General features: G+C 41.5%; 2 protein-coding genes across 2 annotated transcripts; one reads left to right on the plus strand and one right to left on the minus strand.

Annotated features, from left to right (window-relative positions):
- Window positions 1-3,625: 3,625 nt before the first annotated feature.
- LOC124149998 (pectinesterase inhibitor 10-like) lies at window positions 3,626-4,912 on the minus strand. The gene is made up of 2 exons (XM_046521869.1): window positions 4,905-4,912; window positions 3,626-4,244 (listed from the first exon to the last, which is right to left on the minus strand). Exons 1-2 carry the CDS (start codon window positions 4,910-4,912, stop codon window positions 3,626-3,628), a joined length of 627 nt encoding a protein of 208 aa, XP_046377825.1.
- A 929-nt stretch (window positions 4,913-5,841) lies between these two features.
- Window positions 5,842-19,586, plus strand: LOC124150011. Its single transcript, XM_046521882.2, has 21 exons — window positions 5,842-6,000; window positions 6,083-6,158; window positions 8,955-9,071; window positions 9,184-9,392; window positions 9,675-9,819; window positions 10,042-10,146; window positions 10,518-10,770; window positions 10,884-11,131; window positions 12,243-12,374; window positions 13,106-13,153; window positions 13,252-13,740; window positions 13,881-14,045; window positions 14,901-15,011; window positions 15,122-15,354; window positions 15,668-15,818; window positions 16,219-16,317; window positions 17,164-17,181; window positions 17,311-17,424; window positions 17,896-18,101; window positions 18,701-18,845; window positions 19,069-19,586. The coding sequence occupies exons 2-21, from the start codon at window positions 6,092-6,094 to the stop codon at window positions 19,185-19,187; spliced, it is 3,174 nt and encodes a 1,057-aa protein (XP_046377838.2). The 5' UTR covers window positions 5,842-6,000; window positions 6,083-6,091; the 3' UTR covers window positions 19,188-19,586.
- The last annotated feature ends 187 nt before the right edge of the window (window positions 19,587-19,773 follow it).

Below are 19,773 nucleotides of genomic sequence, written 5' to 3' on the forward strand. Positions count from 1 at the left end.
TCGCAGAATGCTTTTTCGGAGGAAGTCTCATCATCCATTTCTAAATCCAGCATGCCATCAACTTCTGCACCTCTCTCTTAATAGAACATGGAGATCCAAGCTTGGAACACCGTCTCAACCTCTAAGTATTTGTCGCCAGTTTTCGCCTTTATGCACGTAAAGAACACGACACTTCTGGAAGACACGTATCAGCCATAGCCTCAGTTTGTAACCTTCAATATTTGAAAATTGGATCTGGCAAACTAAACTTATTTATTATCGAGGATTTTTCTCTTTAGTTCGTTTTTTTCCAAAGTGTGATCTATCTGTGGTCTTGCTAGCTCTCTCAAAACTACGTTATGAGCTAATGTAGAATACTAACATTACGTTTGGGGCGCACATGGTTACATCATGGCTACATCATAGCTACAGCATCCACGAAGTGAATGCCTTGGATCATGCTTCAATCACTGATGTTTGTTTATAGCTCGTCCGAAGGATCTAAATTCACAGATGACTAAACCTGCAATTGATGTTTGGCTTAGGAAGACAATTGTTAATGCATATGGTATAGCATCTGTCAAATCTAATCCTCATGAAATCAGAGCTTTAGCGAGGTCACTGGCCTCTGGACAACTGTGTCTTTGGAACACGTTTTTGCGTTTTGTCAGTGGAATGACAGTTCGACCTTCTAAAGATTCTACCTAAAGGACGTTTAGTCACCTATGGAAGAGACCAGTCATGGCACCCGTTTCAATCACAAGCCATTGGCATTTTCTTCTCCAGGCTAGAGAATTAGGGGTTGGGGTTGGGGTCGGGTCGGGAGTTACCCCCTGATAGATGGACCCTCTCGCTGGTTTCAAGGCAACTTTGCCCTTTAGATATTATTGTTTGCCACTCAGTGGAAATTGAATAGTCTATAAAGTATGGGTTTGACGTCACAACAGAACGGTAATGACGTCATGACATACCGGGTTGTACAGTATTGGAATGTATTCATAAATTCTGGAAACTAGGTAAAATTGCATAAACATAAACAGTGTTGGCTTAGTGGGGCGATTTGATCACTTTGGAAATCCAATCCCTTAAGTTCAATCAGAAACGATGCACAGAATCCTAAGGACAGTAAGTAGTCTAAGTTTACACAATAGTGTCCATTGTAGAAAATATTTGCCAATATTTGGATTATATAGGAAATATATATACTGAGTCAAATTAAAAACTTCACATTTTTAAAAGTAATCCCATATATGATATACAACGGACAAATATATCAGAGAAGGTAATTTTTAATCATTAATTTCCAAAGAAGGATTTTAATTAGCGGTGGTAACCATAATTTGTTCCAAGCACCTACGGTATTCGATAATAACATCAACAGTTTAAATCATAAGTCCCAAGCACGAGAATCTGAAGGCACACAAGTTCACTAGCGTGTATGGCCACCATGTGCGTTGACAACTGCCACACAACGCCTCCGCATGGACCTTGTGATGCTTGTGAACATATGATTGGGAAGACGACGCCATTGTTGCTGCAAAATGGTGACAAGATCTTGCAAATTCTGTGGTTGGTTCTTGAGAGACTTCTGCCAAGAGCATCCCAGGCGTGTTCGATGGGATTGAGGTCGGGAGACCTTGATGGCCAGTCCATGACGTTGACTCCCGCATTCTGAAGGAAATTCCTTGTCAAAATTGCTGTGTGGGGTCTGGCATTGTCGTGTTGGAAGATCAAACCGGGTCGATGTGCTGCCATAAAAGGCTGAAGTTCTGGTGCCAGTACCTGGTCGCGGTATAGCAGCATTGAGGTTGCCACGGATGACAAGAAGCCTGGAACGTGCCACAGAAAGCACCCCACACCATGACACTTCCGCCTCGAAATCTGTCAACTTCCTGTACACAACACTGGGCGTAACGTTCATGACGGCACCTCCACACCCACGCCTTACCATCAGCAAATCGAAGATTTAATCGGGATTCATCACTGAAGACGACTTGATTCCAATTCCTCTGAGTCCATCGTAAGTGTCGCTGTGCCCACAATTGACGTTGACGTCTTTGTAATTGAACAGTTCATTTCTGGTTGATGTAGCCGTCAAAAATCGGTTACGGAGGTGACGTAAGACAATCTGACGAGCCTCTGCATGTGACGTCACACGTGGTCGGCCTGGCCGAGGGCGATCAGCGGTGGTACCCGTTTGCAGTAGACGCGTCTGTAAATCATAAACAGTCCGTCGACTACAACCCGTCGTCCTTGCGACTTCAGCTACGGACGTTCCCGTCTACAACATGCCGATGGCACGTTCACGTTGCACATTTGAAAGGCGTGGCATGACAAATGGCCGTAAAGACTTTTATTTTCTTGTGTTTTTCTTTTTTTGTATGGCTGAAAACACTTGCGGTATTATGGCCTCGTGACCAGTTGCACGTGAAAAACCACTTTTGCCACTATAGTGCTGTGCACATGATTTTGAGCGATTTACCTGCAAAAAACGGGTGTTATCTGAAGTCAATACGTGGCCATTACTGTTTAAATACACAATAAGGGCCCACAATGATAAATGGTCAAAATGTTAAAATTTTAGGATTATGAAGTTTTTAATTTGGTTCAGTATATATAGTTTGAAAATGTCTTAGTTGAGATCAGTCAATGGTCAGTTGAAAGGTGATTAAAAAACATGATAATATAAAATTATCTCTGAAGACTAGAATATAACGTCTTTTGAAATTAACATATGTCAATGCTGACAGTAAGCATTCTGTGTTGATATTTTAAGATGTTGACTACAGTAATATCATAGCCGGGCTACAATGTTTTTTAAATGGGTTTAGTGCTGACAGACAATGATTATCATCAGAGACAGCAAGAAAGCAAAGCCTGCGATTTCTGGGTCCATAGATCTTTATTAGTAATGTCTTGGGCTAAGGATTCAGATAAGTTGTTTCATAGACGTTGCAAATAATGATTATATTCATAAAATAATAAAATTTGACGGATTAAAAAAAACTTGACAAGAAGTAATAACGATTCAAAATCTCAGTTAGTCCCGGGAGTGCTCGTTTCTATGTGGTCAGAAGATCTGCCACGGACATCTCCGAGGACATGTTTTTTTTGTATGGAGAAGATGAAATCAATAATTATCCGACATAAACTAGAAATAACAGACCGGTGAAACCGTTTCATCTGTTTCAAATTTAGATATGTGCATGAAGTTTCAGAGTGACAAAAACCTAGCCCCTACAAGACTGTGTGACAGAGGGATGACTTCAACTTTCCAATAGTGAACTTTTCTGTACGTCGAGCCTCGGCCATTAGTGTCTGCATTTTACAACTCTTGAGGTACAGTCGAGCATGTTCTTTCTACAAAGATTTTAAAGAGCGTTATACGACCCTTGCTCAAAATATGTTTGAAATTGAAGGCCTTAATAAAGCTTTCAAAAGGTATTGAGTTTAGACATGAGGCTTCACACATTGTAGAGGAGGCAGGGTTGGTGGAGGAGATGTGGAGGAGGTGACGGCGAGAGGAGACAGAGTGGTGGAGGAGGTGCGGAGGGGATGACGGCTAGAGGAGGCAGATGGAGGAGGTGTGGAGGAGGTGATGGCGAGAGGAGACAGAGTTGGTGGAGGAGGTGATGGCGAGAGGAGGCTAAGTTGGTGGAGTGGTATGGAGGAGGTGATGGCGAGAGGAGTCAGAGTTGGTGGAGGTGGTATGGAGGAGGTGACGGCGAGAGGAGTCAGAGTTGGTGGAGGAGATGACGGCGAGAGGAGGCAGAGTTAGTGGAGGAGGTGACGGCGAGAGGAGGAAGAGTTGGTGGAGGTTGCGTTGAGGAGGTGATGGCGAATGGAGACAGAGTTGGTGGGGTAGGTGACGGCGAGAGGAGGAAGAGTTCGTGGAGGTGGCGTGGGGGAGGCGATGGCGAGAGGAGACAGAGTTGGTGGGGTAGGTGACGGCGAGAGGAGGCAGAGTTGGTGGAGGTTGCGTGGAGGAGGTGATGGCGAGAGGAGACAGAGTTGGTGGGGTAGGTGACGGCGAGAGGAGGCAGAGTTGGTGGAGGTTGCGTGGAGGAGGTGATGGCGAGAGGAGGCAGAGTTTGCGGAGGAGGTGATGGCATGAGGTGACAGAGTTTGTTGAGGTGGAGTTGGTGGGGAAGGTGACGGCGAGAGGAGGCAGAGTTGGTAGAAGTGGCGTAGGGGAGGTGACGGCGAGAGGAGGCAGAGTTAGTGGAGGAGGTGACGGCGAGAGGAGGAAGATTTGGTAAAGAATGCTATGTGGAGAGGAGCAGGGTTAGTGGAGGTGGAGTCTACCACCACCACTTCAACCTCCTCTCTCCTCCCCACCATTCTTCCTCCACCCCCCTCAACTCTGCATCCTCCCTTAACAACCCGGGGCGGCGGGGTAGCCTCTTGGTTAAACCGTTCGCTCGTCACGCCGAAAACCAAGTTACACACATGTAATATTGCTATACTTTTGCTAAACACGGCGTACAACCATTCCCACTCCCCCAATCCACTCTCCAGTCATAGTTATGGACAATTCATCGTTAATTAATGTGGTATGGCCCTCCGCGACAAGGTTAAATATACCATAAAACATATACCTGAAGTATTTACATGTAATTACATAACAAGGTATGTAAATCTCTTCATAAACAATCATTTGTTTCATGGTATATGTGCTAGTTTCAAAGTGAGGGTCATACCACATTAATCAACGATAAAGTATCCATAATTCTGACCGTCGAGTAAGTCGTCTGCATTACCAAAGATGAAAGTTAGTAAATAACTTCATTAGCCCAATTCATAAAATTGAAGTCCGTGAGGTAAGTGTTCATCCTTTACATGTTGAGCAGTATAACGTCAACGTTAAAATATCACAACTGTCGTCGAATGTGTTTTTTTCTATAATACATGTAAAAACTCCTCACTCGACCATTAACAGTTCACGTGTGAACTCCAAGAGTAGAGCCTTGGCCTACCCGGCTGTACCTGATGCAAACCCAACCTTCTTTGCCTGATATTGTATAATGCGTACTCATTATTTGTGATGAATGACATCCAAAGAATATCACAATAGGCTTTCAAGAAGATACAAACACAAACGTCTATCTTCTATATGCCATATCGCGGCCCACGGAGGCTTCTGATACTTATTTGTACTGAAGTACCATGGACAAGGTCGAAGGAGGGATGTGCCATTAAATACGTGCTAATGAGAACTCATTGTTGTGTAATTTTATGTACAAAATGTAACTGCATGTGGAAATACAAAGGTAAATCATTGTCAAGTATTTGCGTCTTATTTTTTATGAACATATGGAAAATTAATATTGGTACTGGGATATATATTTTGTTGTCCATTTGGTCGTTCAGTTTTCCATTCAGTGTAGTTGAAGTAAATGGCATCCTGACACAACATTGCATTATAACAGTGAGAGATTGTGCGCATGATTAATATACCCCACGCCCTGTGAGTGTCGACGCTGCAGAAGTGCAGTTCCCAGCACTCGGTAATAATGTGCATGGCGCCAGCACAGACATGCAGTCTGCGTGTACTAAAACCACTTCGTCCAATTTCCCTGGCCAGACACGAGACAGAGGCATGGCGGGGTGGCGGTTGACCCCTCGTTCATTCGTTTTAATCACCTTCTCTTCTTCTCTTGCCAGTCGCACCACGCCTTCCCGCGAGATTAAACCATCGATCAATCAAATGTTCGTATATACAAATAGCTTGGGTACCCTCCCTGGCAACAAGTTCACATATTGTACAGATATGCCAGACAGTATTGATACATGTTAATATACTTTAACCTGATGTGACAAGATCTGCGACGTAAACTAGACCCACACTGTTCGGGAAAGCCCATTAGGTACTGTCGACGTGTGATGTATTGTCCGCCATGTCAAGTGTTTGTATATAACACCGAGCAGTCTTGATCTGGCTGCAGATGCCTGTCGATATTACTTGGGGACACTTGTAAATTTTGCAGCTGCCCCTGACAACCCCACATCCAGATTACACAGGTATGTGCACTATATCTGAATAAGCATATTATTAATACTACTGTCTTGTACGTTGAATAATTTCTGATATTTCATTTTGAAGCCGACCGGAATGACGTCGCTATGCCCTGTGCTGTTGCTAATGCTGGTGCTGCTCGCCCTCGTCTCCTGCCAGCAGAGTGAGTCGTAGTTTCAATGTTTGGTATTTTCCACAACAGATTAAGAAACATAGAAGTTCAAATAAACATACTGAGGAAGGGAAGGAAACCACTTGCGACTATTTTAATATGAAGTGAATACTGTTATATTTTCTTTTCCCACGTTAGTAAAGCACAGGAACAGTTCTTCTATTCATTTTGACAGTGAATTACGGTTTGTTTTTCTGACAGTTTAGGTTATTCCAGATGTTAGTAGCGGAGTGAATATACACATGATGTGCAGGTCATCCTGTCCTTTAAAAAACAAAACAAGTATTAAACCCATGGAGAGGTTTACGTTGAGCCGTACGAGAAGCACAGTCATGTTATAATTCAGCCATGTAGGGATTCCATGAGCCCAGGTTTAGAACGTTTTTAGCATGCTAAAATATGGTAATCGCGGCTCTGAGAAATGATTATGCACCTACTGCAAATTAAAGCAATTAGAGTACGTCATCTTAAAATACTGATCACGACTCCTTGTTGTAGTTGTTGAGGCGTGGCGTACTTTCCTCCAGATTCGTATCCTTGCTGAAACTCGTATAGACATATGGTCGTAATCTTATCCATGCCCCAGTAAGTGTCCAAACCTACTTTCTCTGATAATTATTTATAGCGATTCATTCGAATAAAACCAACTCATTCAGTTGTTGAGAAGCATTACCTTGCTGTCACTGGCAGCAATCTTCAGATGACCATAGGACAATGATGAATAGGAAATTTATACTTGGTCGTTATTAATTATTCATCTTGCTTCACATAATAATTTGCAAGTATTTATAGGGTTTCTCTATAAAAAATATAGCGACAAAACCATTTCCATAATCCGATAAGATATTATTATGATTCCGACTCTATCATAAGGCTGTGATAAGGCTAATGAATCACTATCAGTCAGTGATAATACCATGTGTTCACGAATAGGCGAGTGAATCCTGCCTTGCTGGTATCATCCGTCACAAACACATGCAAACACAAGACAAGTGTTCACCTGAACAAAAACGGAAAAAAATACCGTAAAGGTCAAAATAGCGAATTGCATCGGACATAATTTTGATCACTGATGCGTCAAATTTGGAAATATTGTCCACATGTCTATCAAACTTTTTAAACACCTTACTTCTTCAATGAATTCTGTAACCCTGATTAAACATTTTTTTAGCAATAGTCATATACCTTTTAAAATTGTCGTAGAAAGAGCACGCTCGATTGTATCTCAAAAGTTGTGAATGACACCAAAGGCTGGAACTGCTAGAATAGTGTTGGGCATTAAAGGAATTTGCGATATGAACCCGAAAAGCAAATATAATGATTAAGTATATAATTTATTTTCAAATATACCTAAGATTTAGTTTTTTAAAACATTTACTCATTTCATCTTCTTGTTTGTGGTTGTAATCCATTTCCCGACTCTGCCCGAGAATTACCGACAAGGGAGACATGTTGCTGCAATAAACAATGGTTAGCTAGCGGGGTACATAAGACAGACAACCTTTATCTTTACAATACGTTCATCGATCTCTTAAATCTCTCTATCAGATTTGATACATGGGCATGAGTGTGTTATCAGTATACAGAATCTGATTTATATGTAGTCGATGGTTGAGTATTAACCTAGTGCGTTCAAACCCGACATTCTACTACACGCCCACTTGATCTACAAGGGGCAACATTGTATTAACTGACATTTGATTTGCGCAAACATGTATCCTTCACTCAGTACCTGAAGTAACACTTGTCATATCCTGACCCTGTTTTCTTTCATAAAAAGTATACTTGTGATTATTCAATCATCTGTGTCACAATGCAAAACAAATCGTTTGACTGACAAAATGGCTCTTGTGGTCCCTTTGGTGGTGATGATGTCAAAAGCAATACTGACACTGTTTTAATTGTTGTTTGGGCTGGAAGTGGTTAACCCAGATTTCACCCAGTCTCACATCGTTGCACGAAACTCACTGCACGAGACATGGTGTGCCTGGCTGGTTTTTGATCAGTTGTCAGAAGCTTTTGAATCCAACAAGCTGATACTTTCTTCACTGTCAAAGTTTCTGTGCTGATGGAATGTACTCTACTCAGGTCTTCCAGGCCTGGGGTCGTCTTCAAGGCTCTCACTACCACGCGTAAACTCTTCTTCCCATCTCTTTACGGTTGCATGGGAACTGTTCCATGTATTCATGGGTGGCTAGTTAAGCCCTTTGTCTGCAAAAACGTGATCACTGTACGAACTTGCTCAACTTTTGTGGATAAAACCTCTTTGACATCATGATTTTACTGTACGCAATTCCTTCTGTGTCAGTCGCAGAACGTATCGGTATAAACTTGGTTTCGGTTATGTCCCACTTGCACTTAAGAAACATTTATCCGACAGTGTTCTGGGATGCCGAATAAGTCCTCATGGTGGACTTTCTAACAAAAAGGACAGACAATATTCGGAGCATATTATGCTCCACTTTTGAAGCAGTTTGACTTACATCTGTTCCCAAACATGAAGAAATCTCTTTCCGGAACCCATTTCGACATGCACGATGACGTCATAGCAGTTATAGAGAACTGACAGATAACTCCTCCAACATCGATAGCCCAAGTGTACCAATATGTAAGGGGATAATGTTAAAAATAAATGTTTTTAATGTCTTTAGGACAAGTTTTTTTATTGTATATCAACGAGATCGGAAACAACAATATTAGATATGCGTTTTTTAAACTGTGTATGTCTTTTCCCCGATGCACAATACAGGTGCTTCAAACAAAAAACGGCATGTATGTCTGTTTCAGAAATATGCAACAAAGATCTTGGAATGGCATCTGGTGAGATTCCAGACTCTGGGATCCTTGTTTCCTCAGAATTAGTAAACCATGAAAAGGAAAAGATGCGATTTGGGTCGTTTGAGAGTAAGTATTATATGAATATTATTGTAAGATTATTATATCCGAAACAATAATGCTTCATAATCGGGACTGATATACCCTGCATGATAACGGATTGCCTCCCTATTACCAACAGACGTAAGCGGCTCTGCATGGTGCCCAAACTTTGATGATGGAGATCCTTGGGTAGAGATCCATCTTCCAAAGGTGAAGTCTGTGTCACAGATAAAATTCCAGCTACCTGCCCTGGGCAACCCACCCACGACACCGGCTGCCTTCATGACCAAGTTTAACATGGAGTTTCTTCCCTACTTTGGAGACGAGAAGTATATACTGTTCAAAGAGGTTGGTGTGGGTTTCTTAAATGTATAATATGAAGCTTTTAATAATAAGCCACTGATACCCCTAAAGTTGAAGACCGCTACCGTGGTCTAGTGTTAGAGCGTCCGCGGTCGATCCCCACCCGCGTCATTCCAAAAGACGTTAAAAAATAGTACTTGTTGTTACCCTGTCTGGCGCTCGGCATTAAGGGACTAAAACAAGGACTGGTGGGCTAGGAGTCAGTATACTGTACTCGGCTCATGCAATCCTACACTAATTGTGTTGTTATGTTGTTGTTTGTGTCAGAATATCAAGTCAGTCTTTAATGCGACCCTGTCGTACGCCATCATCTTCGACCCCGCTATTGTCACCAACACTATCAAGTTGACGCCAACTGAATGGACGAACGCAGCCTGCTTCAGAATGGAGATCATCGGTTGTGACATCACAGGTAGCTAGCTAGCTGCTACATGCATGTATACACAATTGCTTGTATAGGACAGCTAACAGTCAGCTGTGGTATATTTTGTGTCGTCAGGTTTCGGTAGAAAACGTCGCAACGTTTAGTTCGAATTATTTGAAGTTAATTATGTATTCATACTGATTATAATATACATATCACGTAATATGGTTTGCTCTGAAATATTCGGCTTTTACTTTAATTGTTTTACAGATTTGTGCCCCGATCCATACTGTTTGAACGATGGCGTCTGTGCTGGATCAAACCTCTGCTATTGTCCACAGTCAACCTTAGTTGGAGAGAAGTGCCAATATACCAGTAATGCTCCTCTTTTTTATTGCACAATTTAACTATATTGTAACACAATCAACCCTCGCATCAGAATTCTGTCTACACTTATATACATATTTTACAGCGGCGACAACATTTATTCGAAAAGAAAATGATCACCTTTGTTAGGTCAATTGATGAGATAAACATGTTATACGTATATTATCTACCATATACATGTACCGGCGATGAGACGTATGTGTATAAATATATACGTAAATGTATATAAATGTACTATAAACCTACCATGTGGCGGCTAATATGTATACCTATAAAGATGTACAAGGGGGGCTTGCTTTTTTTAATAGTGTGTACTACATAAGTTACATACATGCAGCACGGTATGTCACTCCTTTCAGAGCCGTGCGTGCCGGTGACGATGTACAACTTTACCGAAGTGGTCAACGGGACGGTGACAGGGGTACCTGCTGACTTTAAGGTTATCAAGGGGGAAGCGATGGTGGAAGGGGGATGTAGCCCACTTCTACATCTACACAAAGGCGGTTGTGTACAGATGCCCCTTGATGCGCTGTGTTTCAAGGATCTGGACAACTGTTACTCGGGCTTCACCATCAGCCTATCTGTCAAACAAAACACGATTGTGGATCCGAAGTAAGCACATATCTTTATATGATCAAGGCTAGTGTTACGTGAGGCTTCTCTATATAAGATATCTCGGCTTTTCTCCGTGGAGTTTCTTCTGTTGTATTGTTTTGTATTTCCAGGTATTTCTTGACGACTGGAGGTGAGCTGGGCTCACATAGTGGTATAGCGTTCTACTACCAGAACCAGAAGCTCATTGTTTCAGTCATCATGTCCAAGAGGTCGTGGCGTTTGGTGAAACAGTTCACTCCACAACCAAACACATGGTACTGGTTTGAAATTTCGTGGACGCCCAACTTTGGATTGTCTCTCAATGTAAACGGTCTCCCAGCAGGCTACGTGTTTCAGTACTCAACGGCAGACCCAACAGGTGGGCAGACACTGCTGGAGATGATATAGTTCCTCACGGAAACAAATGTCATGATGATAAGAATATCTTTACTGTACCATTAGCCATTGTTTTACTTATATGATGGTGTTCCTATTTATATTGTTCAAGCTAAACAGTTTGGCGAAACTTCAATGAACGGATGCTCCACATAGCAGAAGAATCCAATATTGGTTGTACCGAATCGTAAAGTGAATAGTAGTTTGTGGCGCAATATTAGTCTGGTTGATTTGTTAAATTTTACTGGAAATCTTCAGGACATTACACTGCGTATGAGTACTTTAACTTGATAAGTATTTTTTCCAAACCGCATCCATGGTGTAGTCGATAGAGCTTCGAAATGGTACAATGAAACCGGCATGGACCGGACCAGTACAAGCAGCCATACACACGTGCATGCACGTATTTCACCTCACCTTGTAATCCCAAATTTTAAAAATGTGGCATTTGCATTTATGAATGAATATCACAGTAATCATACATAACGTTTGATCATTATTTATCCTCGACGCGGAAGCAGATGACTTCATGATACAATGGATGATTTTGATGCTTTTTGTCATATCAGTCTCACAAATATGATAGATCACGGACAGAAGAGTGCTACAGATTACTGCTACAACAATGGTATTTTACAATGTAAATATACATTCTGTGTATTCACAATGACAGGTGTTACTGGGTATTTGATGCACAAAAATTTAAAACCTTCGGCTGACACCGTCACTTCAAACTGAAGTATCAGGTCATCAAATGCTTAAGAACTCCCTCAAATCTGAATAAAAGCGTAAAGGACATCTCCAGCATGATATCACGTGCGAAATATCTTGCTTCATGATCAAATTATGTTATATGTTTTGGAAGCGTATATTTATACTCTTTTCTCCCCAATACATAATCTTTTGCGTGGCCTGAAAATAAATGATCTTGTTAGAGTCGTGTAACAGAAGAAATCGGAGTATAAAGATCAGCAATAGTGCACTGAGTTTTTGTTGTTTACAAGTTTCTTACAACCATTGTCGAACTGAACGTAGTCCACGAAGATGCATGTTTTAGAAACATGTCCTCTTATTGTCCATTTCTTCCTCCTCAGGAAATAAATCTGAGACGCTGGTAGTGGGATGTTCGACACAAGTGACTACTGCCCCCAACACACTCTGGGTGAAGAACCTTGTGTTTGCGCCACTAAGGCACGAGGACTTGAACGGAACTCTATATTACAACTGTAAGTAGTTGTATGGAACCCAGGCCCAATGTACAATTCGACAATTGTTGTTTTCCAAGACTGCGGTCGTGATCAGTGCAATTTTCTCAAGGGGGGCTCAAAAGGATTAAGAAATAATGGGTTATAAAGAGATAATGTTCACATGTGTGTCATACTGATTTTCTGAAACTCGTGTAAGAATTCATGCATTACCGTCTCTATAACATAAGTTATAATTCGAAAAAATACATTGTCCCCGTACATTCTTGAGAAAAATAACCATGCTTAGTATGTTGAAAAAAAAAGGAATTATCTGACACAAAAATTACAATGTTGCAAGATGTTTGTGTTAAAAAGAATCAGGCTCACAGTTTAAAAAACGAAACGTTTTTTTATCTGTAGCTGAAATAAATACCTAGTTTCGATACAAATTCTCGATTAACGTATGATTGATGATTAAAATGAAGTTAAATATGACCATTCACAAACCAGCTCGAAGGGCAGCTATGACATTAGAGGTCTAAAAGAATTCATCTCGTCCAGATGTTTAAAATATCTTCACAATGCAAACACTGAGCATGCATAGACTGATAGGCTGAGCGTCAACGTATCAGTTAACGGTTATCGAAAGCAATGTGTCAATTTGTATTCTGAGAGAATTAGTTTGGGAACAAGTCGCGTTAAGTCTGTTAAATCTAATTATCATCAAATTCCCCAACCTCATATTACCTACATGAGTAATTGTGTTTCAGATGCTGGAGGTCTGACCAACGCTACACCGTGTATTCCCCCACCTACAGGTGAGAAACTCCAACATTTACATGCTGTATTGAGACCTTATTCCAAATTTTCACGTTTGAGGCTTATAAGACTTTTGTTTTGTATCGTTCCTGAGCAGTGATGGAGTGCATGGACCCTCCAACCACAACCAAGCAGATTACAACTACAGAAATAAAAACTACTATTGAGGTTGACACAACCATAGCAGAAGCTGACACGACCACACAAGAAGCTGACACGACCACACAAGAAGCTGACACAACCATTCAAGAAGCTGACACAACCACACAAGAAGCTGACACAACCATTCAAGAAGCTGAAACGACCACACAAGAAGCTGACACAACCACACAAGAAGCTGACACAACCATTCAAGAAGCTGACACGACCACACAAGAAGCTGAAACGACCACACAAGAAGCTGACGCAACCACACAAGAAGCTGAAACAACCACACAAGAAGCTGACACTACCACACAAGAAGCTGACACTACCACACAAGAAGCTGAAACAACAACGGAAGAAATACAGATAACAACAGAGGTTGAGCCTACCCAACCTGACACAACAGAAACCTCGACAAATGTAGTGACATACCAACTCACAGGTATAGTTCTACTTTTAAGATAAATATTTCGGATTTTGTTGTTACTATTATAAATTAAGCAAACATTTTATTTGTGCAACTACACACGGTCATATACCAAGCAAAGGGAAGCGTTACTTAAGTCTGAAACATTGTTACAGAGGCTACCACGATCCCGGAAGAGTTGACCACTGAAGAACCGACAACACCTATGGAAGAGATCAGGACAACCGCGGAGCTGACCACTGAAGAGCTCTCGACAGAAACTTGGACAACTACTGAAACTACAACTACTACTACAACCACCTTGCCCACGACCGAAATAAGTAAGCCAGTATTGACACCTGTAGGGCGCATGTTGAGGCAAAGACGGTCCTTTTGAATTGTTTGCTGAATTGAAGAAAGGTCTAATAGTTTATGTAAGGAGACAGATTGTGGGGGGTTCCTTTGGAGAAAGATAGAGAAACGTTTGTTTTGATGGTGTGATCAGTGTAGGTGCGGTGCTAGAGGATTGAATGGGGTTGATGGATGGTGTAAGCAGGGTAATGGTGGTCAGTGGATGGAGAGAGGTTGTTGGATGGTGCAAGCAGGGTAATAGAGGTCAGTGGATGGGGAGAGGTTGTGGGGTGGTGTAAGCAGGGTAATGGTGGTCAAAGGATGGAGTGAGGTTGTTGGATGGTGCAAGTAGGGTAATGGATGTCAGTGGACGGAGTGATGTTGTTGGATGGTGCAAGCAGGGTAATAGAGGTCAGTGGATGGGGAGAGGTTGTGGGGTGGTGTAAGCAGGGTAATGGTGGTCAAAGGATGGAGTGAGGTTGTTGGATGGTGCAAGTAGGGTAATGGATGTCAGTGGACGGAGTGATGTTGTTGGGTGGTGTAAGTAGGGTAATGGTGGTCAGTGGATGGAGAGAGGTTGTTGGGTGGTGTAAGTAGGGTAATGGATGTCAGTGGATGGAGTGATGTTGTTGGGTGGTGTAAGTAGGGTAACAGAGGTCACTGGATGGGGAGAGGTTGTTGGATGGTGCAAGCAGGGTAATGGATGTCAGTGGATGGAGAGAGGTTGTTTGGTGGTGTAAGTAGGGTAATGGTGGTCAGTGGATGGAGTGATGTTGTTGGTTGGTGTAAACAGGGTAGTGGAGGTCAGAGGTCATTGTATTCCAATTTGTATAATTGTGTTTCAGGGTGCCAAACACCTCTGTGGCAGACGGGCATCATTAAGGACGTTCACGTTGTGTCCTCATCAAACGCTCCCGGAAAGACCGCGATTTTGGCTAAATCCGAATGTTGTCCAGGTACCTGATATTAATTATTACGTTAACTAGTCCAAACACATGTGAATAAATCTCATTTCTATCATATACAATACAAGTAGAATGCAAAATAATGACAGCCATTTCTTTAGGACCGACTGTTGGAGGATGGTGTCCCGACCCCAAGTTGCTTCCCACTGCACAGTACTTAGAAGTTTCGTTTGAGAAGCCCTACGGGGTTAAGGCTATCGAAATCCAGCCACCCGAGGGCACGGACCCCATATTTCCCTCGCCGGTCAGGGAGTACATGACTAACTACACCTTTCAATATGTGCCCTATGGGGGAAGCAACCTCACAACGTACGGTACACAGGCTGGGCCTATCGTGAGTCAAATACCTTTCACATTTGTACTATTTTCTCTGCCAATTCTCAACAAATGTAGTTAGTTCTAAGGTTCATATGAAATACTATGAATATGATCAGTTATAATAGAGACACATAAAAATGTATACTCAAACATTATTGACTGGGCCAAAATGGGGCAAGAACTGTTACAAATATTTGTTGGTTCAAATCAGTTTGAGTTTGAAAACATCCTAAACTATTCAGTCATAGCCATACAAACACCTCCATAGTTGAGAACAAATCCCAAAGTATTAGATTGTAATCGTCCTTTGTGTGTTTTGTTTCTTACAGTACATGTTGGGTGTGCGCGGAACCCCAGTGACAGTTGTGTCCACTATCACAGAGATTATCGGACTTGTCACAGAAAAGGTTCGCATATCCATCGCAGACTTCAAGAATGAGCCTTGCTTCAGGTTCGAACTCTTCGGATGTGAACCACAATGTGAGAAATATTTCAAATTTACATTTCGGTCGGATATGTAAATACGACAACTGTACACATCGACTATTAACTTTCTCGAAGTATAATTGTAGTTCATTCCTTATGATATCCAGTCTCAACAAACCGAACGTCAGCTCAAAGATCATGTCAAGTACGTCTTCATTCGAAAGTAAACATGACCATGAGAATAAACATTGTCAAGAGAGTAATACAAGACGGTTGTAATTTGTTGTGGCCACATCTTTGAAGTGACCCTTATATCCAACCACGGATAACATCTCAAATAGTGATAAAAGAGCAATATCTTAGGCAGCGCCATCTTGAAAAGGAAATATATGTGACATCTTTTCTGTGGCAAAGTATCAAAATATTTTCTGAGATAATACTTTTTATGCTGCAGATCTGTGCAAACCTATGTGTGAAAATGGTGGAACATGCATCTATGAAAACACTTGTGCCTGTCCCCCGCCTTTCTATGGTCCTGGTTGTAAATATACACGTATGTATCAGTTTTTGCAGTTGCACTCGCGTGTCATGTGATGAACTAAAACAGCAGTTCCCTACAGGCTGTAGGGTGAGAACTGACGTCGCATCGGTAATAATTCAGCATAAGGTGCTGCTAGTGTCTGTGACGTGATAGAACTCATGAACAGCAAAACCTGATGAACATGTAATATTGTCTGAGATTGAACTATCAAGTGACCCCTCTAAACACCCATGGGTAGATTCTCAAGGCGTTCTAGACATCCTCCTTGGTTTATGTATGTACATACAGATCGATCATTTAGCCCTTCTAGACATCCTCCTTGGTTTATGTATGTACATACAGATTGATCATTTAGCCCTTCTGGACATCCTCCTTGGTTTACGTATGTACATACAGATTGATCATTTAGCCCTTCTGGACATCCTCCTTGGTTTATGTATGTACATACAGATTGATCATTTAGCCCTTCTGGACATCCTCCTTGGTTTATGTATGTACATACAGATTGATCATTTAGCCCTTCTGGACATCCTCCTTGGTTTATGTATGTACATACAGATCGATCATTTAGCCCTTCTGGACATCCTCCTTGGTTTATGCATGCACATACAGATCGATCATTTAGCCCTTCTGGACATCCTCCTTGGTTTATGTATGTACATACAGATCGATCATTTAGCCCTTCTGGACATCCTCCTTGGTTTACGTATGTACATACAGATCGATCATTTAGCCCTTCTGGACATCCTCCTTGGTTTACGTATGTAAATACCGATGCATCCTAAAACTCCCCCAGTCATCCTGCATATATACTGAAGCTTATAACTATGTGGATAACACACACTCATATTGTTTCAGATCTTCCTCCTGCCAGTGGTGAGTTTTTTACACTATATTTGTGATAGATATCATATATAAATACATATTAATTGTGTCGATGACAAAGCGAGTTCTGCTATGACACTGGCACGTGTGTGTAAAGTGTTTGTGTCCCGCTTGCTGCAGGCTGTCTGCAGCCCCTGGGTATGTGGAATGGCACCATCAAAGACAGTCAGTTAGTGGCCTCCTCTTCCTCCCTCAACAACGGCAAGAACAAGGCTCGATATCTCTGCTGCTTTGGTAAATATAACGTTTAACGCCTGATAATAACCTCTCGATTATTCGCCGATTCCGTTGGGCGTAAAAAGCAAAATAGCAGTGAAAATTACATGAATGGATAACTGAAAATCAGTAATGCGAAAAAAGCGACGTTTCGGTATATATCCCGATACCGTTGTCAAGCAAGACAAAGGATCTATACCGAAACGTTACCTTTACAGTATTAAAGAAGTTGTTATCCATAAGTTATGTCTACTTTGTTATCCGTCAAACAAACAACACAGACATCGTTATTCTAAGTAGGTAATACACATTCTTTTTTCATCTGCCATGCTCCTTTTTGCGTCTCAGAACCGAGCATAACTATTATACCACCTCAGCATACCTAACGTTCCCCTATTGGACGTTGCCTATTGAAGCGGTAACAGGCAAACATCAGTTAGTTCATATACATATCTAAAAATACATCGTACGTTTCATTACACATATTAGGTGAGACGAAAGGAGCCTGGTGCCCAGATAAGGATGACAGAGCACCATACTATGAAGTCCACCTCAACAAACCCTACCTGGTTGCTATGATCATGTTTGAACATCCCAACACCCTCAACTACTGGGAGGTGCCAGACAGGTTCCTCAACACCTTCACGCTACAGTACAGGAACGTCTACCAGGATGCAATGGAGACATATGCTGTGGTAGGTGCACCAACCTCTAGTGCAAACATGCCCAAAGTTGGTAGCAAGTCTCAGTTCCAAGCTGAATTTAATAGGTCATATGGGTAGAGACAGAACTCACATATTATAACACCCATGTTAGGTCATGGCTTTGTTCATAATTTCATCGTTAAAGATTTCGGTCTTTTCACTATTGTTTGCAGCAACCAAATGGGAAGAAAGCTAATCCGGTAGTACTGTGTTTCGTAAAATTAACCCTGGGTATTACCACTTTTTGTCCAGTGTATTTGCGACTTTTCAATTATTAATTACTTTAATGAATCATCTTATGCTATATTCACCTTACAACGTTAGGAAGAATCTCAGATTAAGAGTGAATCATGGAATTTGTTTTCTCATTCAAAGAAGACACTTCACGCGTTAATGGTATTTGTTCAATATTTCACTCGCAAGAGGTATTAGTTCGTCTTCATCCTTTGAAAGTGCTCCTACAAAAAAGTCAACTTACATTATATGCTGGTTTATAAGGTAATAAATACAATCAAGTTGACGTTAACATGATTAAATCTTACTTGTAAAACTGTTTGATGGAAGAGTGACCACCCTTCATAAACCCACAGAACATTGACGCCATCTACAACTCCAGTATAAGTCTGTCCCCCTTGTTTGACCCCTTCATTTTGACTGACGTCATCAGGATAGTCCCCAGTAAGTGGACCAAGGAGCCATGCTTCCGGTTTGAGATGATCGGCTGCGACCCTGACCGTGAGTTGCTTACATCACACAGTACTGGTTAGCTTAGAGGTTGTTTGTCATGTTATGTCTATGGTGAGGTATAATGGTTTGTTTAATAAATTAAAATCACTGTTATTCATAGAAATACAAATTCGCCAAATGAAGTCAGTAGTTAACAATGCAATTAGTCAGACGATGTTGTATCCTCGACTTGAATTAAATGCTTTGACGTTTTGTATACTTTCTTTGACAGAGGGCCCGGCCGTCGACCCGCTAACCACCACAAAGAGTCCCTTCTTGAACCCGGGTGTGATTATTGGCAGGCGTAAGAGAAGGGTTTACTACAACCGTCCCGCGAACAAGTTCCCATAGTCGACATATGTTGTGTTCATCTTGACTATATGTCTGTAGCTTCATCGACATGCTGCATACAGGGCTCAACATTTCATAGGCACATTGCTGATGTTTCTGGTATAAGGATACAATCACTTGTTCAGTCCTAATATCATTCATCATGGGTTGAATTATCTTTCCCGGCTACTGAAACGTCACTGACCCATGTCCAGTATATACAGTTTCGATACGGTAGACCAACTATGTCAAGGAAAACAAGCGTACGCGGTTGTGCATGACTTAATTCAAATATCCCTGTACAGTTATATTGATAGATAAAATGGTGTAGTCTTGCTAGACGCAAATACATTGTCTCTGTCTATACATTAAGGAAGCATTTTCAACGTTTACCTGAATAAATACTTTCCTTTGTAAAAAGTAGTTTGTGTAGTACATGTGTACAAAGGGATGTGTTCCAACCATCAACATCAACGACATATTGTTAGCTTGTTGTTTCTTTAACGCCATATGACAGCTATATGACGGCGGTCGGAAAATAATCAAATCTGGACCATATAATCCAATGATTTACATCATGAGCATCCATCTACGCAATTGGTATACG

This window comes from Haliotis rufescens, unplaced genomic scaffold (genome assembly GCF_023055435.1).
Source record: "Haliotis rufescens isolate VD_foot unplaced genomic scaffold, xgHalRufe1.0.p SCAF_12, whole genome shotgun sequence".
In the NCBI taxonomy this organism is placed as follows: domain Eukaryota; kingdom Metazoa; phylum Mollusca; class Gastropoda; order Lepetellida; family Haliotidae; genus Haliotis; species Haliotis rufescens.